Below are 19,134 nucleotides of genomic sequence, written 5' to 3' on the forward strand. Positions count from 1 at the left end.
GTTTTTAAGACCCTTCTTCATGAAGACACTAAAAAATCATTGGGAAGTATTGGAAATGTGAACATTTGGACTTATTTTGAATATAAGGAACTTATCAAGAACATGCGACAAGCACATGATGAAGATTATGGAAACATTCTTCAAAATATTAGAATTGGTGTCTTAACAAAGGATGGAAAAAATGCTTTAGAAAGTCGGCTACTAAGAAACGTGTTTCCAAAAGAAAATATTGCAGCTGAAACAATCTACCGAAGATTTGCAGACAAGAAATCTATCATTTGCCTTATGCCAACATTGAAAGAATGCTCTACATTCAATGAAGAACTGTTGAAACTGGAGAAGGAACCGATAATGAAAATGGTAGCTATTGATAAAATAGAACATGAAGGAGTAACTATTCCTTTGTCAGAGAAATTGCAGTTCAAATTCTTTCTTTCTTTCTTCTTTCAAATCTTTATTTCGACTCAAGGAGTCATAAAAGAAATACCATACAAATACAAACAAAAATGCAAAAATTACAAGAATAAAAACAACTATATTTTAAAATGGATACATCATTTACAGAGGTATTTGCAGCATAAAGGAACCACATATAATACGATTTAAAATTTAGTTCAACAAAAGAGTTCTTCTAATGTTCCATACAGCTGCTAAATACTTGCTGATAGCAAATACAGTAGGAGGGGATAAATCAGATTTCAATAATCTATAGGCATGTAAATGATGCCTAAAATCCCAATTACTGCAAATGGGAATTATCCACTTTTTCCTTAATTTTGTATAGGAAGGACAAAATAACATTAAATGAATTTCGTCCTCTTGCTCGTTAGGACAAGCAGGACAATTTTTCAGTGTAGGCGGGTGCCATTGGCTGGTGAGGGCTCTAATGAGAAGTGCATTATATCTCCATTGCAAGAATAATTTCCTGAGGCGAATGGGATTAATATCATCCAGCACTGTTTCTGGATTGTAGTAATCCTTGATTGCTAAAAAAGTATTAGTCATTGACCCCAGGGTAACACTTGCAAGAGAAGCAGTAAGATTACGGTTGTGATATAATTCAACCAAATTTTTACGAGATATAGTAGCACAGGCCTCAAGAGGTTTGGTCCACAGGGTCGAAAGACCCAACCTCATAAGTTCATCCTTGACATACTTTAGCCATGGAATATTACATAGAGCTGGGTGTTGGTAAAGTTCCGTGAGTTCGGAACGGTAGCTCTTAAGTTCAGGGGTTATCCAGAGTCGTCTCCAAAAGGTTAAAGGCTTCACACCTAGTTCCTCCTTTATTGGTCTCAAACCCATATCAAGCCTGAGGGGGAGAAGCGGCGTGCTCGGTGGAAGAGCAGCCAGGTTCCGTAAGAACTTATTTTCCGTGACGGCAATTTCCGGTGCACAATTATTGCCCCAGAGTTCACCCCCGTATATTAAAGCCCCGCGAGCCTGCATTCTGTAAATTTCCAAAGGCGGGCCAATAGGATGAGTCATTGATTGATTCCATAGTTTCATAATGCCCGCGACCTTTTGAGTTAACTTTAAGTTTGATTTTGTCTGATGATGGGACCACGTCATTTTTTCATTCAGAGTTAGTCCCAAATACTCAAAAGTATGGACTCTCTCTAGGCTAATACCATTAATGGTCGGATTGGGGCGCAGAGACCTAGGGGGGTTGAAGATCATGAATTTTGTCTTAGCCGTATTGATCTCCAGCCCCCGATCAATGCAAAAAGAGACAAAACCATCAAGGACTTGTTGAAGCCCCATAGGGGTCTTAGCCAAAAGAAGAGTGTCATCAGCGAACATAATAGCTGAAATGCCTATGCCCGCAAGTCGTGGAGCATCTCTATTTGGAACGTCGTTTAGATGGGAAATGAGGCCATTTACGTAGAGACAGAACAGGGTGGGAGCCAGGACACACCCCTGCCTTACCCCTCTTTGGACAGGGAAACTAGCTGATAAGCCACCATCTCTTCCACATCTAACTTTCGCATAATTATTAGTGTGGAGACGAACTAGGATTTGCAGAAGAGGACCCGGGAGGCCAAGATCCTGTAGCACAGTCCACAGTTTCGCGCGTGGGACTAAATCAAAGGCCGCACGCAGATCAACGAAGACTGTGTAAAGGGAACCCCCCTCCACCTTTACTGTCTTCCAGAAGAGCATGCATAATCTAAAAATTTGATCAGTTGTTGAAACGCTCTTTCTGAAGCCAGCCTGATATTCGCTCAGAATCCCGAAGGTCTCTATCCAGTCCGTGATACGGTCTAGAATCAACCTCGAGAAAAGTTTCTGAGCAACATCTATCAGGCTGATTGGTCTATAATTGGCGGGAAGTAAGGGGGACCCTTTTTTAAAAATAGGCACAACTTCTGCACCTAGCCAAGTAAGAGGGACGGGCAAGCCCTCCAGGATTGCATTAAATAATAGTGTGAGGTATGGTACCCAGACTCTGGGTTCATGCTTATACAAGTCACCGGGTACCCCATCCAATCCAGGAGCTTTACCTGGAGGGAGCATGGAGATTGCAAGCTCAATCTCTCTCATTGTAAAGTTTACTTGATTCTCACCCTGTGCAGCATATAATAGGGTCTCCGCTACTAGGGAAGGGCCCTTATACAGAGAACTAAAATGTTTTTCCCAAACTTCTGGAGCAATATTTGTTTTCACAATTGCAACAGATTCGAGTGTGCCGGTGGACACAATCAACCAAAATCTCCGTGAGTCTCTAGAACTTAAGGCAGATGTTAACCTATCCCAATTTTCAGAAGCCCACTCCAATTTGGCGTGGTGTATTAAAAGTCTGTAAGTCTGTCTTTTGTTTTGAATAGCAACCTTGCAAGCTTTCTTTTTTATTGCATCCAATAAGTCACTCTTGGCCGATCTACATGTCTTGTTGTACCAGTGAGGCTGGCTTGTAGATCTTTTTTTGCAAGGGACGATTGGATTAAATAAGCCAGATAATTTACAGAATAAGTCCTCATTTGCCCTAGCCAATTTTTCATGATAATTGATAGAGGAATGCTGCTCTAAAATTTCTACTATATTATTTAATGATGAAGCCACCATCTCATAGACATGGGATAATTTGTGATGGTTACCAACCATTTTATCCCATTTAATTCTGCGTTTGTTATTTGTCAGAGTAGCTCGGCTTAATGCCTCCATATCAGCTAGTGGTAGTGAATCAACAGGGCACAAACCCAATAAGGAAACATCCAAAATCAAAGGGTTGTGATCACTCTCCCCTCTAGAGACCACCTGAAAATCAGATACTCTATTCCATTCCTTGCACTGTACGAAAATATAATCGAGTCTAGCCTCCCTATTCGGCTTGTTAAATGTGGGTCTGGGGGGATTGTCTGAAATAGTTCGGCCGTTGCAAGCCCTGATCGAATGGACCATTGTCAGGGAGGTAATTTGGACGGCCAATGGGGCCCAAGACTTAGTCGTTTGGCCCGTGACCTGGGGAATGTTCCAAAGTTCATCCTCCTCTTGATTTATTTGATCCACCAGGCCCTCAAGTGGTTCGAAATGAGAGTTAAAATCACCAACTATAAGAAGCATTGTGCGTTCTGGGATTCTAGTTAAAACATCAGACAGGGCATCTATCACCCGAGATTCCGCACAAGGGTTCACGGGCCTGGCGTACACATTAATCACCGCCAGCTTAGTATCTGAGGCCTAATCCAATATCAGACATAAGATATCATCAGACCCAGTTTCAAAGATCGTAACAGTGCATCCCAGATGAGTAGCAACCCAAATAGTTAATCCTACAGAGGGACGACCTCGACCACCCCACACAGCCGGAATTGAAAAGGAAGCAAAGCCCGCTCGATGGTATTCCTGTCTAGCCCAAGTTTCTTGGAAACAACATATCTGATGGAGATCTATAAAAGAGCCCCATCTTGGGCAATCAAGTTTACTAGCTAAGCCAGCTATGTTCCATGATAGAACTTTGTGTATAGGTGAACAATTTATTGGAACAGCAGGGTTTATACACACTAATGAATCAAGCAGGTTCTGCGGAGTAGTAATAATAGGTGGGGGTAAAGGTACAGAACAGGAAGACTGCTGTGTGAAAAGTAGGGAGACTTCAGAAATAGGAATAGGTTTTGGAACCACCCGTCCCAGTCAGTCCACATCTTCAAGGCACGCGTACCTATTATTAGATAGGTAGTCACCACATAGGGGCTCGCCAAAATTGGTATACCTCTGTCTACCTCTCCATGAATTAGAACCAACTATAGTCCAGTTTCCATCCCTCTCAACCTGAGAAAGAATGTCAACTGGAGGATAGAAAAAGGAGAGTGGTAAAGGTCTAATAAAAGAGGTACCAGTATTGCCAGTCCAGTTGGAAATATAGGATGCAGTTAGCGAATTACTAAAATTCACCAAAATACAATCTCCCTTAATATTCTTTGTGGTGCTTCCCAACCAGGGAACCCTCCTAACCATTAGAACCTCCGACCTTATATTTGGGGGAAGGGGCCTATGCGTATTGAGCCAGCTAATCACTTTGTTTTTTAGGGAGGCATAAATTTCAGACTCAGGATTAGTAAGTTCGGGAACACCAGTTAAAATTATAACGTAGGGTGAAGCTTCTGGAGGGAGATTGATTATATTTTTCCAATTAGCACGGGGCATTTTTAAATGGGTATGGTCGCCTAGATCCCCAGGAATTCGTCCCACATCTAAATGATTTGGTTTAGATACCCCAGTAATATTCACAGTTGTGGTTTGTGATTGAGATTGAACAGATGCAGAAGTTGAGATTGGGAGAATAGAGGATATAGGTGGAGGAAGATTAGATATGGGTACTGGAATTCTGGGTGGAAGAGAGGCCTTTATAGGAAGGGAATTTGTCATACCTGAAGATGTGGGAAGAGAAAGGGGTTGTGAATCAGTTTTGCTCAACTCATGTGCCTCATGTGTTTGACCTCTGGTGTCTAATAACTTCGCAGGGGCTGTTAAAGCCTTTTCTATTTCTTGGAGCCTTAGATCAATAGCATCAAACCTATCCAGCAATGGGGTAAAAAATCCCTTGAGGGCGCTATTTATAGTGTGGGCAAGGCGATCATACCCCTCATCAGGTCCGTGGTCTCGGTCAGAGACAAGTATATGAGTCTCAGGTTGCAATGGAGTACGGACCAGTGGTGTTTTATCAATAATGCTGGTGACTTGTGCAGACCTAGTGCGAGTTGGAGTAAGAGTATTAGCGGTGCTGATATGGGATTTATCAAGTCTGGGTTTCTTTCCTCTCTTACAATTCCCCTCGCGTTTCCTTTTGGGGACTGCACCCTGCTGGGAGAGGCGGGGACAAGTCAGAGTTGGGTCGGGTGATAGTGGGTGCGTGAATTGGGATGTACACTCAGGGATGGATTGGAGTGTGTCTCTACATGAGGAGGAACTAGATCTGAGATCTTGTAAGACAGTTTCAATTGTCTGATCAATGCTATCCATTAGAGCTACCTGTGAATCATCCAGGTTCGAAGGGGACCCCACAGATGCTAATAAACCTCATTGAGGACCTCCTTGTACTAATAATTTCATCAGATAAACGCCTTTCAAGCATATTCAATTCACCGAGAACTACAGAATTAGCCCTAATAATAAAATTGTCCAAAGTACCAGATACAATAGGTTGTGATCTTGTTGGTTTACTTCGGGTGTCCATAATTGCAGACTTCCTCAAGGGCAGGGACGGCAATATTGCAGAGCAAAGGGACAGGGCCCGGTCCGTTCTTGTCCGTGCTTCGCCCCGGTCTGCGCCCCGCTCGCGTCCCGCTCACGCGATAATGGGCGTGAGTTATGTAGCGGGAGAAGGAGGGGCCAGGAAGAGTGACCAGGTGCGCTAGGCGATTTCGCGGCAGGGCACCCTGGGCCTCGCAGTCCCGGCAGCAGTATCAGGCTCCAATGACCATAGCGCTGTGGAAAATGTCCCAGGAACTCCTCGATGCAAGGTAGGTAAATGAATTTAAAAGGCAATGTCCGCGCCTACGAGCGGCTCCCGCAAAGCGGGGGCCGCGAGGCGTTATATGGGCGAGGTAATTGGGGGAGGGGCCAGGAAGAGTGACCAGGTGCGCTAGGCGATTTCGCGGCAGGGCACCCTGGGCCTCGCAGTCCCGGCAGCAGTATCAGGCTCCAATGACCATAGCGCTGTGGAAAATGTCCCAGGAACTCCTCGATGCAGGGTAGGTAAATGAATTTAAAAGGCAATGTCCGCGCTTACGAGCGGCTCCCGCGAAGCGGGGGCCGCGAGGCGTTATATGGGCGAGGTAATTGGGGGAGGGGCCAGGAAGAGTGACCAGGTGCGCTAGGCGATTTCGCGGCAGGGCACCCTGGGCCTCGCAGTCCCGGCAGCAGTATCAGGCTCCAATGACCATAGCGCTGTGGAAAATGTCCCAGGAACTCCTCGATGCAGGGTAGGTAAATGAATTTAAAAGGCAATGTCCGCGCCTACGAGCTCTTTGGAAAAATCAATATCTAAGACTGCTGGTTTGGAAAAGACCTTATATGTATTTCTAAACTGCCGGGTAATATTACGGCGTAATTTAGATGTTGAGAAAGGATTAGTAAATGGAGCAATGGGGAAAGTTGTTGACTTTGTTAGTTATGCAAATAGAGATGGAATTGAATTTTTGAAGATAAAATTTGATCAGATTGAAGAGGTGAGACAGATTGGACGCTGTTCTGTTTGTTTCTTGCTTGTAAAAGATTTGTATGTTCGTAGAAAACAGTTTCCAGTTTGTTCAGCATATGCAGTGACTATTCATAAATCTCAAGGTTTAAGTGTAGACAGTGCTTTGGTAAATATTGGAAGTTCTGTGTTTAAGGAGGGTATGGCATATGTTGCATTGTCTCGAGTAAGAACCTTATCCGGATTGTATTTGATTGATTTTGATGAAGAAAGATTAGTGCAGATGTAAATTGTGTAAAAGAGTACAATAGGTTAAGAAGACTCTATGCTCCTAGCTTAGGTGAATATCCTATTTATGAAAAACGTTTAATACGTCCAAAATGAAAATATGATAAAGATTTTACTGAGGTTGCAAAGAGAAAAAAAATTGAAAAGAATGATGAGTCTGAAAAGACAATAGAAGGGAACAAGGTTGCTAATATTGTTGGATATCAGTTTGAAAATAGTTCAGGTATCAACTGCTATGCTAATGTAATCAACGTTGTGTTTTTTTTAGAAAATCTATAGCATGCAATTATGGAAAATCGAGAAAAAAGATTTTGTTCATCGTTACATTATATTTTTGAGAAGTTGAAAACTGATAAAACGAAAATCTATACTGCTTCTGATGTATGGAATCTTCTGGATATATGTTCTGGATCTTCACAATGTACACAGAATGTACAGCAAGATGCTCAGGAATTTCTTATGTTTATGCTTGCAGTATTAGAAGATGAAGGTATACAAATTGAAAATCTGTTCGGACTATGTTACAGATTGGTTCATACATGTGGCAGCTGTTCATTTTCATCTACTACTAAAATAGACACTGAACGATTCATATATTTGACAATGCCACTTCACCTTCCAGAAACCCACCACACACCACCGCGCCCAACAGATCCCCTCCGCTGCTGGAGCAAAATCACCGAAGACCAACTACATGCAAACCTCGCTCTCAGCACACCCACCAAACCCTCCAACACCGACAACGCTGCCCACAGCCTCAGACGCTGGATCGAGGACTGTGCCAACAAACTCGCCCGCTGAAGAAACCCCCCTACAGAGGGGCCAGCTGGTTCACCCCAGAACTTCTAGCCTCCAAGCAAGCCTGCCGGAAACTAGGGAAGAAATGGCACAGCGAACAAACTCCGGACAACCGCGCAGCACACAAGGACGCCATCCACAACCACCACCACCTCATCAGGGCTGCCAAGAGAACCTCGTTCAAAGACCGCCTCGACAACAACGCACACAATAGCAAGGAGCTCTTCAACATCGTGAAGGAACTCTCCAACACCAACGACATCCCGCTGTCGCAAGCCCTGTGCGACTCCATCGCCACCCTCTTCCACCGCAAGATAGCAGACATCCACGACAGCTTCAACACCCAGACAGACCCAACAGACAGCAACACAACAGACCCTCCGCACACCATCGACCACAACCCCCTGCTAGCCTGGGCCAGCGTGAGCATCGATGACACCATCAAGACCATGAGCACAATCCACTGTGGCTCTCCGTCAGATCCCTTCCCGCACCACGTCTTCAACAAAGCAAGCAGCTCCATCGCACCCCACCTGCGCAACGTCATCAATCTCTCCCTCGAGACCGCGACCTTCCCAGAGAGCTGGAAACACGCCGAGATCAACGCCCTACTGAAAAAACCCGAGGCAGACCCAAGAGACCTCAAGAACTGCTGGCCCATCTCTCTGCTCCCCTTCCCGGCCAAGGTCATCGAGAAAATCGTCAACAGACAGCTAACCCGATACCTCGAAGAAAACAGAATCCTGGACCCTTCAGAGTCAGGGTTCTGCAGCAACCACAGCACCGAGACTGCCCTCATCGCCACCACCGACGACATCAGGACCCTGCTGGACAACGGTGAGACCGCAGCACTCATCATCCTAGACCTCTCCGCCACCTTCGACACTGTCTGCCACCGCACACTACGTGCACGCCTCCACGCCGCAGGGATCCGAGGCAAGGCTCTGGGATGGACCACCTCCTTCCTCTCCGGCAGAACCCAGAGCGTCCGCCTCCCCCCATTCCGGTCCAAAGCCTCCGAGATCATCTGCGGCGTACCCCAGGGATCCTCCCTCAGCCCGACACTGTTCAACATTTACATGGCCCCGCTCGCATATGTCGCCCGACAGCACGACCTCAACATAATCTCCTACGCCGACGACACTCAACTGATCCTCTCCCTCACCAAGGAACCCATCACTGCCAAAGCCAACCTCCACGAAGGAATGAAGGCCGTAGCCGACTGAATGAAGACCAGCCGTCTGAAGCTGAACTCGAACAAGACGGAGGTCCTCATCCTCGGCTCCAACCCTTCAGCCTGGGGCGACTCCTGGTGGCCGACGGCACTGGGAGCAGCCCCGACACCCACCGACCACGCACGCAACCTGGGAATCATCCTCGATTCAATGCTCTCAATGACCAAGCAGGTCAATGCCGTCTCCTCCTCCTGCTTCAACACCCTCCGCATGCCCCGCAAGATCTACAGATGGATCCCAACAGATACAAGAAAGACAGTCACCCAGGCCCTCGTCAGCAGCAGACTCGACTACGGAAACGCTCTCTACAGGGGAGCCCCGACCAAGATCATCAAACGACTACAACACACCCAAATGCCTCGGCACGACTGATCCTCGACGTACCACACCATGGCCACATCACCCCCACCTGAAGGACCTGCACTGGCTCCCCGTCAGCAAGAGGATATCCTTCAAGCTCCTCATCCACGCACACAAGGCACTCCACAAGACCGGCCCAGCCTACCTCAACAGACGGCTCTTCTTCTACATCCCCAACCGCCAGCTACGCTCCGCCGACCTCTTACTCGCCACCGTTCCGCGCATCCGAAGAACAACCACCGGCGGGAGACCCTTTTCCCACCTCGCCGCCAAGACATGGAACACCCTCCCACTGAGCCTACGACAGACCCAAGACCTGCTGACCTTCAGGAGGATGTTCAAGACCTGGCTGTTCGATCAGTAGTGCCCCCCCAGCACCTTGAGACCCTCACGGGTATTTAGTGCGCTTTACAAATGACTGATTGATTGATTGATTGATTGATTGAATGCCAGATTTGAAAACAGTGTCTTTCAATGATTTAGGAAAATCAGCTAATCAACATATGGAATGTAGTCCGTGCAAATTGGAAATGTTATCAACATTATTTATAGAAAGATGTGGACAATATATCATTTTAATGCTGCAACATTGTAGAGGAGATGGGACAAAATTGGAAACCAAAAATAAAAATGTTGTGGCAGGTCAAGTTTCAATTTCAGGAATAACTTTTAAAACAGTGGCTATTGTTTTCCACGATGGAACTACTTCAACATCTGGACACTATACTGTATATTTAAAATGCAATAAAGGATTGACACTATGTGATTATGCACAGTTAGAGTATAAATTTCGGTTGCCTAATGAATTATCAAATTCATATTTAATATTTTTGATGCCAAAATTCTGAGAACATATCAACATGAATTACTGACTATATTTTGGATATTTCCACTACAAATGATTTTAGATACATCATTCCCCCTATTGGAAGCATGTGAATATGATTTTAGAAGTCTATCTTGGATATCCTCATTGCAAATGTTTTCAGAAACATCATTCGGCCTATTGGGAAGTCGTGTATATGAATTCAAAAATGTATTTTCGATATACTTAAAAGAACATCATTCGGCCAGTTGGGAAGATGTTGGTAATTACGGATTTAATTAATGATTCTGTTCTTTCATATTGCATTTGGAAAATTGTGTTCGAAAGAAGGTGGTCATATATTTGATCTTTGTATTATATACTATGTTATTAAGGATGTTTATTTGTGAAAATGTAAATACCAAGCTGCGTTTGTTGTAGATATTTTGAAGAGAAATATGTTTTTTTTAACAATCTTATTGACTGTATTTTTTTCCCACTGTCATCTGATGATCCACATTGAAATCACTGTGTATGGTGAAATTCAATAGAATCTGAAGACAGCAAAAAAAGGCAAATTGAATATGTGATGTAATTGTATACTTATGTTCTGTTGCACAAACTATAAAATTATATGTATTAACATAATTCTTTTCTTCTCTTTTACAGACCTTATTACTAAAGTTTAACATATTTTAAATTTGCATAAAAAAGTGCATATAATTTACTATTAATTTGATATCTACTTGAAAACAGGTAAGATTAATTCACCCAGGTACTACCCTTGCAGTCTATCGGAGACACTGTCATTCCACATACCCATCTCCAGTCACCCAGCCAGTACTATATACTAATGCAATCTGTCTACTAATACCCAAGCACTTATAAACACTATGCACTCTCTTTACAGCACTATAATCATATAGTTACTAGTCACGTACTTATGGAATGGCCTAATTACTAATACAAGTACAACTACAATATTCTGTGCACTATCCATGCAGATGTCTAACCTCCTACATACTATTAATACACTCCTCTAAATACGAAGTTATTACCCATGCAGTGCAGGAATCCTCCTGTAAGTCCGATGCACTTCTCCAATCACCCATTCAGGCAATATGTAAGCACTTATAAATTCATCATGCACTCTGTTTGCAGCACAATAATTATTCCAGTTACTAGTTATGTACTGATGGAATGCACTAATTACTTACACAAGTATCCGCTATTATTATTAACAGTAGCTTTCAGTGAGGATATAGTTAGAAGTTAGCATTTAAAAAACCTTTGAAATTCACTGAAAAAAACATAGGTTTCAGGGACGTTATAGTTGCAAATTAGCATTTAAAAAACCTTTGAAATTCACTGAAAAAAACATAGGTTTCAGGGACATTATAGTTACAAATTAGCATTTAAAAAACCTTTGAAATTCACTGAAAAAAACATAGATTTCAGGGACATTATAGTTAGTTGGACATTTCACTCATACAAAATCATAGAAATTCCGCCGTTATAGTTAGTTCAGCTAACTATTACTCGCGCCCCCGTAATGCACTGCTGATGATGTCACATATTACATCATTCATAACATGGCCAGTGACATCACTGATGACATCACTGATGACATCTCAAATGACATCACTGATGACATCACTGATGACATCATCCACGTGACAATCTGATTCACCTCCTCACACCTAATATAACCTTTGATACACCCCCTGTAAATTACAGACTACCATTTTCAAAAGCATTGACACACCAATACCAGTTACTACAAACACACTCACTAATTCCTAGGTCTACAGACACATGCACTCATTCATACAACCATTCATACATGTAGTCACTGATCAATACAACACTATCATATTCACTCATACACCTATACAGACACTCACACACCACCCCTCATCCTAGTCAGTCATGCCCTCATCCTAGTCAGTCATGCAAAGAATCAATCACAGTTTCCTTTACTCACCTACACAGATATACACACACCACCTCATTTATTCATACAGATACTAATGCATACTTACTCTCTTATATAATCACTAATACAAGTATACACTCATCCATACAGCCACTCTCACAATCACTGACTGTCACATATAGTCATTTATATACTCCAACTCTCACATACACTGCCTTTTACTTTTGTACTTACTTGGACATCTACCACTGAGACATCCATTCACTCACCAACACATCCATACACACACTCACTCACCCATACAACTGTTTCTACATGCACTCTTAAAGTCATACACCCAGTCAATCAATCAACCACTCACACATCTATGCACAGAGTCACGCACCCTCCACCCAACCATACACACACTCAGTCTCCCATACAATTACTCAGGCAACTAATCAATAACCCATATAGACACCCGTGGAGCTACTGGCCAACTGATGCAGCAGGTTATACAACAACAGACAGACTGATACAGACATTCACACAGTTTAGTCACTAACCCATGTATTCAATAAGACACATTTAATCACTCACTTAAACAGTGAGTTACACACCTACTAAATCCTCCATCCAGACACTTATACATCCACTCATTCTTCAATTCAGCTTGGTATTTATATAATAAATATTTAAATTTTAAAGAAAAACACATTCACTGGATGATGTCATCAGTGATGTCATTTGAGATGTCATCAGTGATGTCACTGACTATGTCATGAATGATGTAATATGTGACGTCATCAGCAGTGCATTGCGGGGGCGTGAGTTATAGTTAGCTGAACTAACTATAACGGCGAAATTTCTATGGTTTAGATTTTTTGACCTTTAATTTTTGAATTTCTCAGGAGCTACTGAACAGATTTACACCGTTTGAAAAAAAGGTCTCTTTCTGAACCAAGGGCTACCTTTGTGCAAAGTTTGGTGTAATTCCATTCAGCAGTTTGGGCTGTAGCCTGTTCCACAATTTCCTATGGGAAATAACATGGAGAAAACGCGTTTTGGGATCCCCATTTTTTCTCGGCCCCCGCTTAACGAATCATCCCCAAACTTTCAGGATAGGAGCTGACCGGAGCACCCCAGCAGTTTTGAAAATTTTGCGAAGATTCGTCATCCGGCGCCAAAGTTATTGGGAAAAGAATGTTATGGTTTTCCTATGGTAACTAGGTCCTAACTATAACTACCTACTGGCGACCGTCAGTAGGTAATATATATGTATATATATATATATATACACCTTACATACACAATAAAACCATTACAAATATTAGAAATTGAATAACAAAAAACACATTAATTAATATAGACAATAAATAAAATATTAAAAATGGGAAAATCCACACAACACATTTACAAGAAATACTATATACATTAAAATAAATTTAAAAATGAAAAAAAAAATATAAAATATAAAAATCATAAAACAATTAATGTTATAGACTTTATTTAACCAACATTATGAAAGCTATTGGAGTCTGAGAATATTAAATATACCTAGGTTATTCAACGGTAGGGAAAGTTGTACTATGGAGGGGTGAAATTTACTATTCCCACTCCAAACAGTGCAAGAATAGCGAAAGTGTTAGATTTAGGAGGGGTAACATGTACTAATCCCACTTCAATGCAGACTGTGAAATTTACTATTCCCACTCCAAATCAGACAACAGTAGTGAAAGTATTGAAATTCGTAGGGGTCAAAATTACTATTGTCACTCCAAACAGGGCAACTGCAGGGAAAACATTGGATTTCAGAGGGGTAAAATTTACTAATCCCACTCCGACATGGCAAAATTAGGAAAAGCTTTGGATTTCTGAGGGGTAAAATTTACTATTCCCACTCAAAACAGTGCAACAGTGGAGAAAGTGCTGGACTTTGGAGGGGTGAAATTTACTAATCCCAATCCAGTCTGTGCATTAGGTGGGAAAGTGTTGGACTTTGGAGGGGTAAAATTTACTATTCTCACTCCAGTCATCACACAGTGGGGAACGTGTTGGTCTTTGGATGGGTAATATTTACTATTCCCACTACAGGCTGTGAAGCAGTAGGGAAAGTGTTGGATTTCGGAAGGGTGAGATTTACTATTCCCACTCCAAACAGCGCAACAGCAGGTAAAGTGTTGAACTGCAAAGGGTTTCATTTTATTATTCTTACTGCAGTCTAAACAAGTGTAGGGAAAGTACTTCATTTCAACAAATTACAGATATAAGCAACACCATGAAAGTAGAAAAAATATTAAAATATGTATGTACAATTATTAATTAACATTTGAAAACAATGAATCAATTTACAAAATTGCTATTCAATAAAATAATAATTAATTGTTAATTCATTATTACTTAATTCACCTCCCACCTTTTACCCCTACAAACATAACAGCCCACAAATAAAATATAAAGAAAATAAATCAATATTACAAAATTTACATAATCAATATCAATCATATAATTAAATAAAATATATTAAATAATACAAAATTATTATTAACTAATTTACTTCCCACCCTATCCCACTATAAACTCAACAACCTGCTACAACACTACACATTACTATAAACAAATGTACATACAACATTTTTAATCATTTAAAATTGCACAATATACTAAATAAATAACATTTATAGAAACAATACTAACACATAAAATTAATATATCAACTAAAACATGCAAATAATTAAAGCAACAATATTTTTAACCAGTATATTATTGAAAATCATAATAGAAACATCAATATTACATTCTTATGATTTTACTTACCTCAAAAAATGATATTCTTGTCAATGATATTTGTCACAATATTTATTTTCCGATATTTCTGTCTCCCGATATTTGTACATTGATATGTTGTCCAAACAACTTATTGACACTATTTGCAGTTGCAATATGCAAAAGTGACAGATTCTAGTATATGCCTGGGTGATGCTAGACAACACTTTTTAGTATTATTTTACATATTTTGAGGGTGTACTGTTGTCCACCTTTTTCTGAGGCCAGCGCAGTCTTGTCACAGCAAACAAAACAATTCTTATACTTAGAGTAATTAATTGTGCAATTTGATATTGATATACTTACTTTCTCTTTTTTACAGCATGCGAAGAAGTCAAAAGACAAATCTTCCCTACAAAGAAGGAATTTCCGGTCTATATGTTGCTTTGTCCCTCCTAAACATGGAAGAGTACAAAACAGAAAATCAGAACATATTCCTGGCACTTCCACAAACTTCTTTCAAAGATCATGCTATGTTCGTCTAATACGTGCTTGGTGTATTTGTAGACATTCTGGCATTGACAAATTTTGGGATTTCTGAAGTATTTAATTTGCTCTAACCCACAAATCCAGTGGCGAGGTCTAACAAGGCTGAAACCGGTCTGAGGTTGCTTTTGGTCCCTTCAGAAAGAGGCTTCACCTGTCAAATCGGGTCGGACTGTCCCCATGAGCAGCAGGATCTGTACTGATATGCATAAGGTGGTCCTCTGTCTGGAGTGGAACAGTGGGTGAAAACTGATGAGTTGGAATGCTACCTTGAGCGATTGCCAGTTGTTGGACGGTTTGCAAGCATTCCTCTCATCACCTTTTGCATGATTGGATTGTTCTAATCCACACCATCCTATGGGCCCTTCATACAGTCGGATAACACCAATGTTCCTTCATCCCACGCATCCAAGGGAATTTCACAACAGTGCCCAAACAGATTTTATATTGTCTCACATTCTTCCACTCTTTTTCATAGTGATCACATCATCAGCTAAATACTTAAAAATGCTCTTGCTCACAACTGGACTTCCCTCCTTCTCATTTAAGGGACATTTTTCACTTTGTTGTTGTGTCTAGCCATCTGGAAGTCTTAAGTAGTTCCTAGGCTATGAGATCTGTTTTGTTGGCCTATAAGATAGCATTTGTCTCATTTCTAATGCAAAATTTCCTGTTGATGATTCCATAACTAGAGTGAAACTGGACCTTGGTTGCTTGTGTTCTGGTTCAGAGAGGAAAAGGCCAGGCGTTCAGGCTGGACTGGTCCCATGAGGGGCAGGTTCAAGAGTGATTTGCATGTGGCTGACTCCAAACTGAGGTGACACGGTGAGCAAAGGAACAATGGGTTGGGATGCTACCCTTAGCGACTGCCAGTGGTTAGACAAATTGCAAGTATACTTTTCATCACCTTTAGCGTGTTTCAAATGCCCTTTATTGCCTTTGCCAGCCCTTTCAGTTTACTTCTGACATGGACTTTGTCCTAACTATTTAAACTCACAAGGTACACAGTCTACGTGTCCAGGTGCATTTTTCTGTCAGAATGACAGCACATTGGACCCCTTCCAGGTGGGGTGAACAGCATCACAAGGCTCAGAAACAGTGTGAACCTCTGTGTCTTTGCATAACTCTACAATTTGATTAACAACAGTGCCCATTTTTCTTTCCCAGACCTTTGTTGTGTACAGGCCATTCTGGCACCTGATTTCATTAACTGCCTCTCTGTTCTAAAATCCCAAAGTCCTTTGGCAGCTGCGTCAATTTTCTGTCACAGCCAAAGATACTCCAATGTCTTATCTACCCAGCTGTCTCTCCATCTAGACCTAAACACTGTGCTGTTCACTGTTTGGTAACCCCTTAGCAAACGTACACTTCCCTCATGTTCTCAGCTCTTGTGGCCTATCAACAATCTGAGAGCACCAAGAAGCTGCTTGGTAACCTACTGAGCTTTATAAAAACGAATATAACTTAAAGTAATATTAAAGCAAACACTTACCTGTTAATAGACTAATGATGACTCCTACAATAATAACAACTAATGCTCCAATAGTGCTGAAGTAAAGATATGATATAGAATACCAATAATCTGCGATGGGAGGTCTGAAAAACACAAATAGTAAATATATTAGTTCGGTTGCCTTGCTAACACAAATATATTTTAATCAGCATTCTTTTCACTTTACAAAGCAAACGTGTATTTACATGTGTTGCGAACACTCAAAATCTTTCAAGGCAATGCTAATAGTCTCAATTTGTAATATGTTTGCTAACTTAGTTTACATACTATGTTTTCTTAAGTGAAAACCTGAAGATAAATATATAGCACAACAAAATATAAAAATGTTAGGATGTTGCAAGTACATCAGAGAAGTAGCTAATGGTATAAAAGATAGGAGTGGTGTTGAAATGAAAAGAAATTAAAAGAAAAAGTAGCATTTACTCGAGGGGTGCAGAGAGGAGAATGAGAAGAAAGATCTCTGGAAAATGGTACTGATAAAAACCAGGTGGCTACTGTTACCTCATAATGTGTGTACAAGTCACATGAGTCACGATGAATGAAGATCCAACTTGTTCCTTTTGCATCATCGTCACCCAATTGGCAGATTTTGGCAAAACATATTTAATCCCTATTGTCCTACCAGATTTAGCTACACAGCAGTGTCAAGTAAATTGCTGCTTCCACAATGTTTCAAGGATGTATTTCTTATGCCACTACAGATTGGCCTTCACTCCTTGTGTGACAACCCTTCATCTGCCACATCTCTGTCAGCAGCAACGTTAAAAGAACCTTACTGGCTGTGGGTCAGAAATTGAGGCTCAAGAGGTGGTGGATTCAACCCTATCAGGGAAATATTTAGACCTTAAATTGGGTAGTTTTTGAATCCCTACTGGGTTGCCATCACTGTCCCTCTGGACAGGAAACTTTATTTCCGGTTTAGGATTAGCACCCTCCCCATGAAATCATTCACAAATAAATGGGCCCCAAAAAATGATGATTTATTATGTCTGACCTGCAAGCGATCCACAGAAACAACTGGTCATATCTTCTTTGTCTTCTCTGGTTATGTTACTCCTTGACAGAAATGGATTAAAGCCAGTATTGGGGACACGCAGCAGTTGTTCTGCTCTTAAAATCCTTGGATTGTTAGAGCTAGATCTGCTAGATTGCTTTAAGGAATGCCAGTGTATTATCTTTATCATTTGATCTTTTTCACACCCTAGAAGTATTTATTTGTGTCATTTTCCTAGAGTAGGCTCTTAGCATGATTTTTTAAAATTAATTGTGTTTTGTCTAATTTATATCGTCTGCCTGATATTTAGTATTTCTCTGGGGATTGTTTTTAATTTATGTCCATTTATATTTTATACCTACTTTTGGGGGTGCCAAATACAATGTTCTTAAGTTTAATGAATTTCACTCCTGTATGCTGCAATGCCTCAGCTCTCATACTTGATTTATTCATTTTGTATTATGAATCCTGTCTATTGATGTACTTGTCTGTTTTTATGGGCTTTTATGACTAATCATCGAATAAAGCTCATTGAAATTAAAATTTCGTATGCCTTAAGACTCATGTTGCACCTCAATGATCAGACTTAACAAGGACGGAAACTATCTGAGGTTGTTAGTGTTTCCTGTAGCCCAGCACTTACTGGAATATATATTTTACGGTGGGGTCAAAAACGACTTGCATATGATTAGAGCCTGCCTGTAATGGTCAACAAAAATGAAAAGGAGCATACCATTGTATGATCAATTCTGCTCAATTAGCAGCATTACAACAAATTCCATGTGATGGTCTGTCCCCAAACATTAGTGATTAAATATCCAATGAATTTCCTCAGGAGTCTTGTTCATCAGTTTGAATCCACTTTTATTCATTATAACAATTGCACATCAGCCCAGAAAATGCGTTTCATCCTTGCGGACTTCATCAGAGTTGGGTTATTGCTGAATTCCTAATACTGCATGGAATGCAAAAATATTTTTAAAAAACGATGTCCGGTGAAAGTTTCTGATTGTATGTTCGGTGGTATAGTACCCCTTGTTCAATCTTAATCATTCCGGTTAAAGTTCTTGCTCCCGACATGGAATTTGTTGTTAAGCTGCTAATTGAGCAGGATTGATCATACAATTGAATGCTCCTTTTCATTTATTTTGGTCTTTGAATGTTTGTGATCACTGAGCAGTGTGGTCATGTGAAGTTGAGCATAGATCAGATACATATGAACACTACTATACACTAGTGTGACATCCTATGGCCCACACTGCTATTGTATCTTA

The 19,134-nt window shown here is 41.2% G+C and overlaps 1 protein-coding gene across 1 annotated transcript in view; it reads right to left on the reverse strand.

Annotated features, from left to right (window-relative positions):
* LOC146855938 (sodium-coupled monocarboxylate transporter 1-like) overlaps nucleotides 1-19,134 on the reverse strand; it is a 251,585-nt gene that overhangs the window by 42,049 nt on the left and 190,402 nt on the right. Inside the window, exons 13-14 of the mRNA XM_085653895.1 lie at nucleotides 16,846-16,949; nucleotides 15,174-15,262 (exon numbers count right to left, since the gene is read on the reverse strand). Of these exons, the coding sequence (XP_085510021.1) occupies nucleotides 15,174-15,262; nucleotides 16,846-16,949 (193 nt within the window). The remainder of the gene's footprint in view (nucleotides 1-15,173; nucleotides 15,263-16,845; nucleotides 16,950-19,134) is intronic.

Source organism: Triturus cristatus, chromosome 4_1 (genome assembly GCF_964204655.1).
Source record: "Triturus cristatus chromosome 4_1, aTriCri1.1, whole genome shotgun sequence".
In the NCBI taxonomy this organism is placed as follows: Eukaryota; Metazoa; Chordata; class Amphibia; order Caudata; family Salamandridae; genus Triturus; species Triturus cristatus.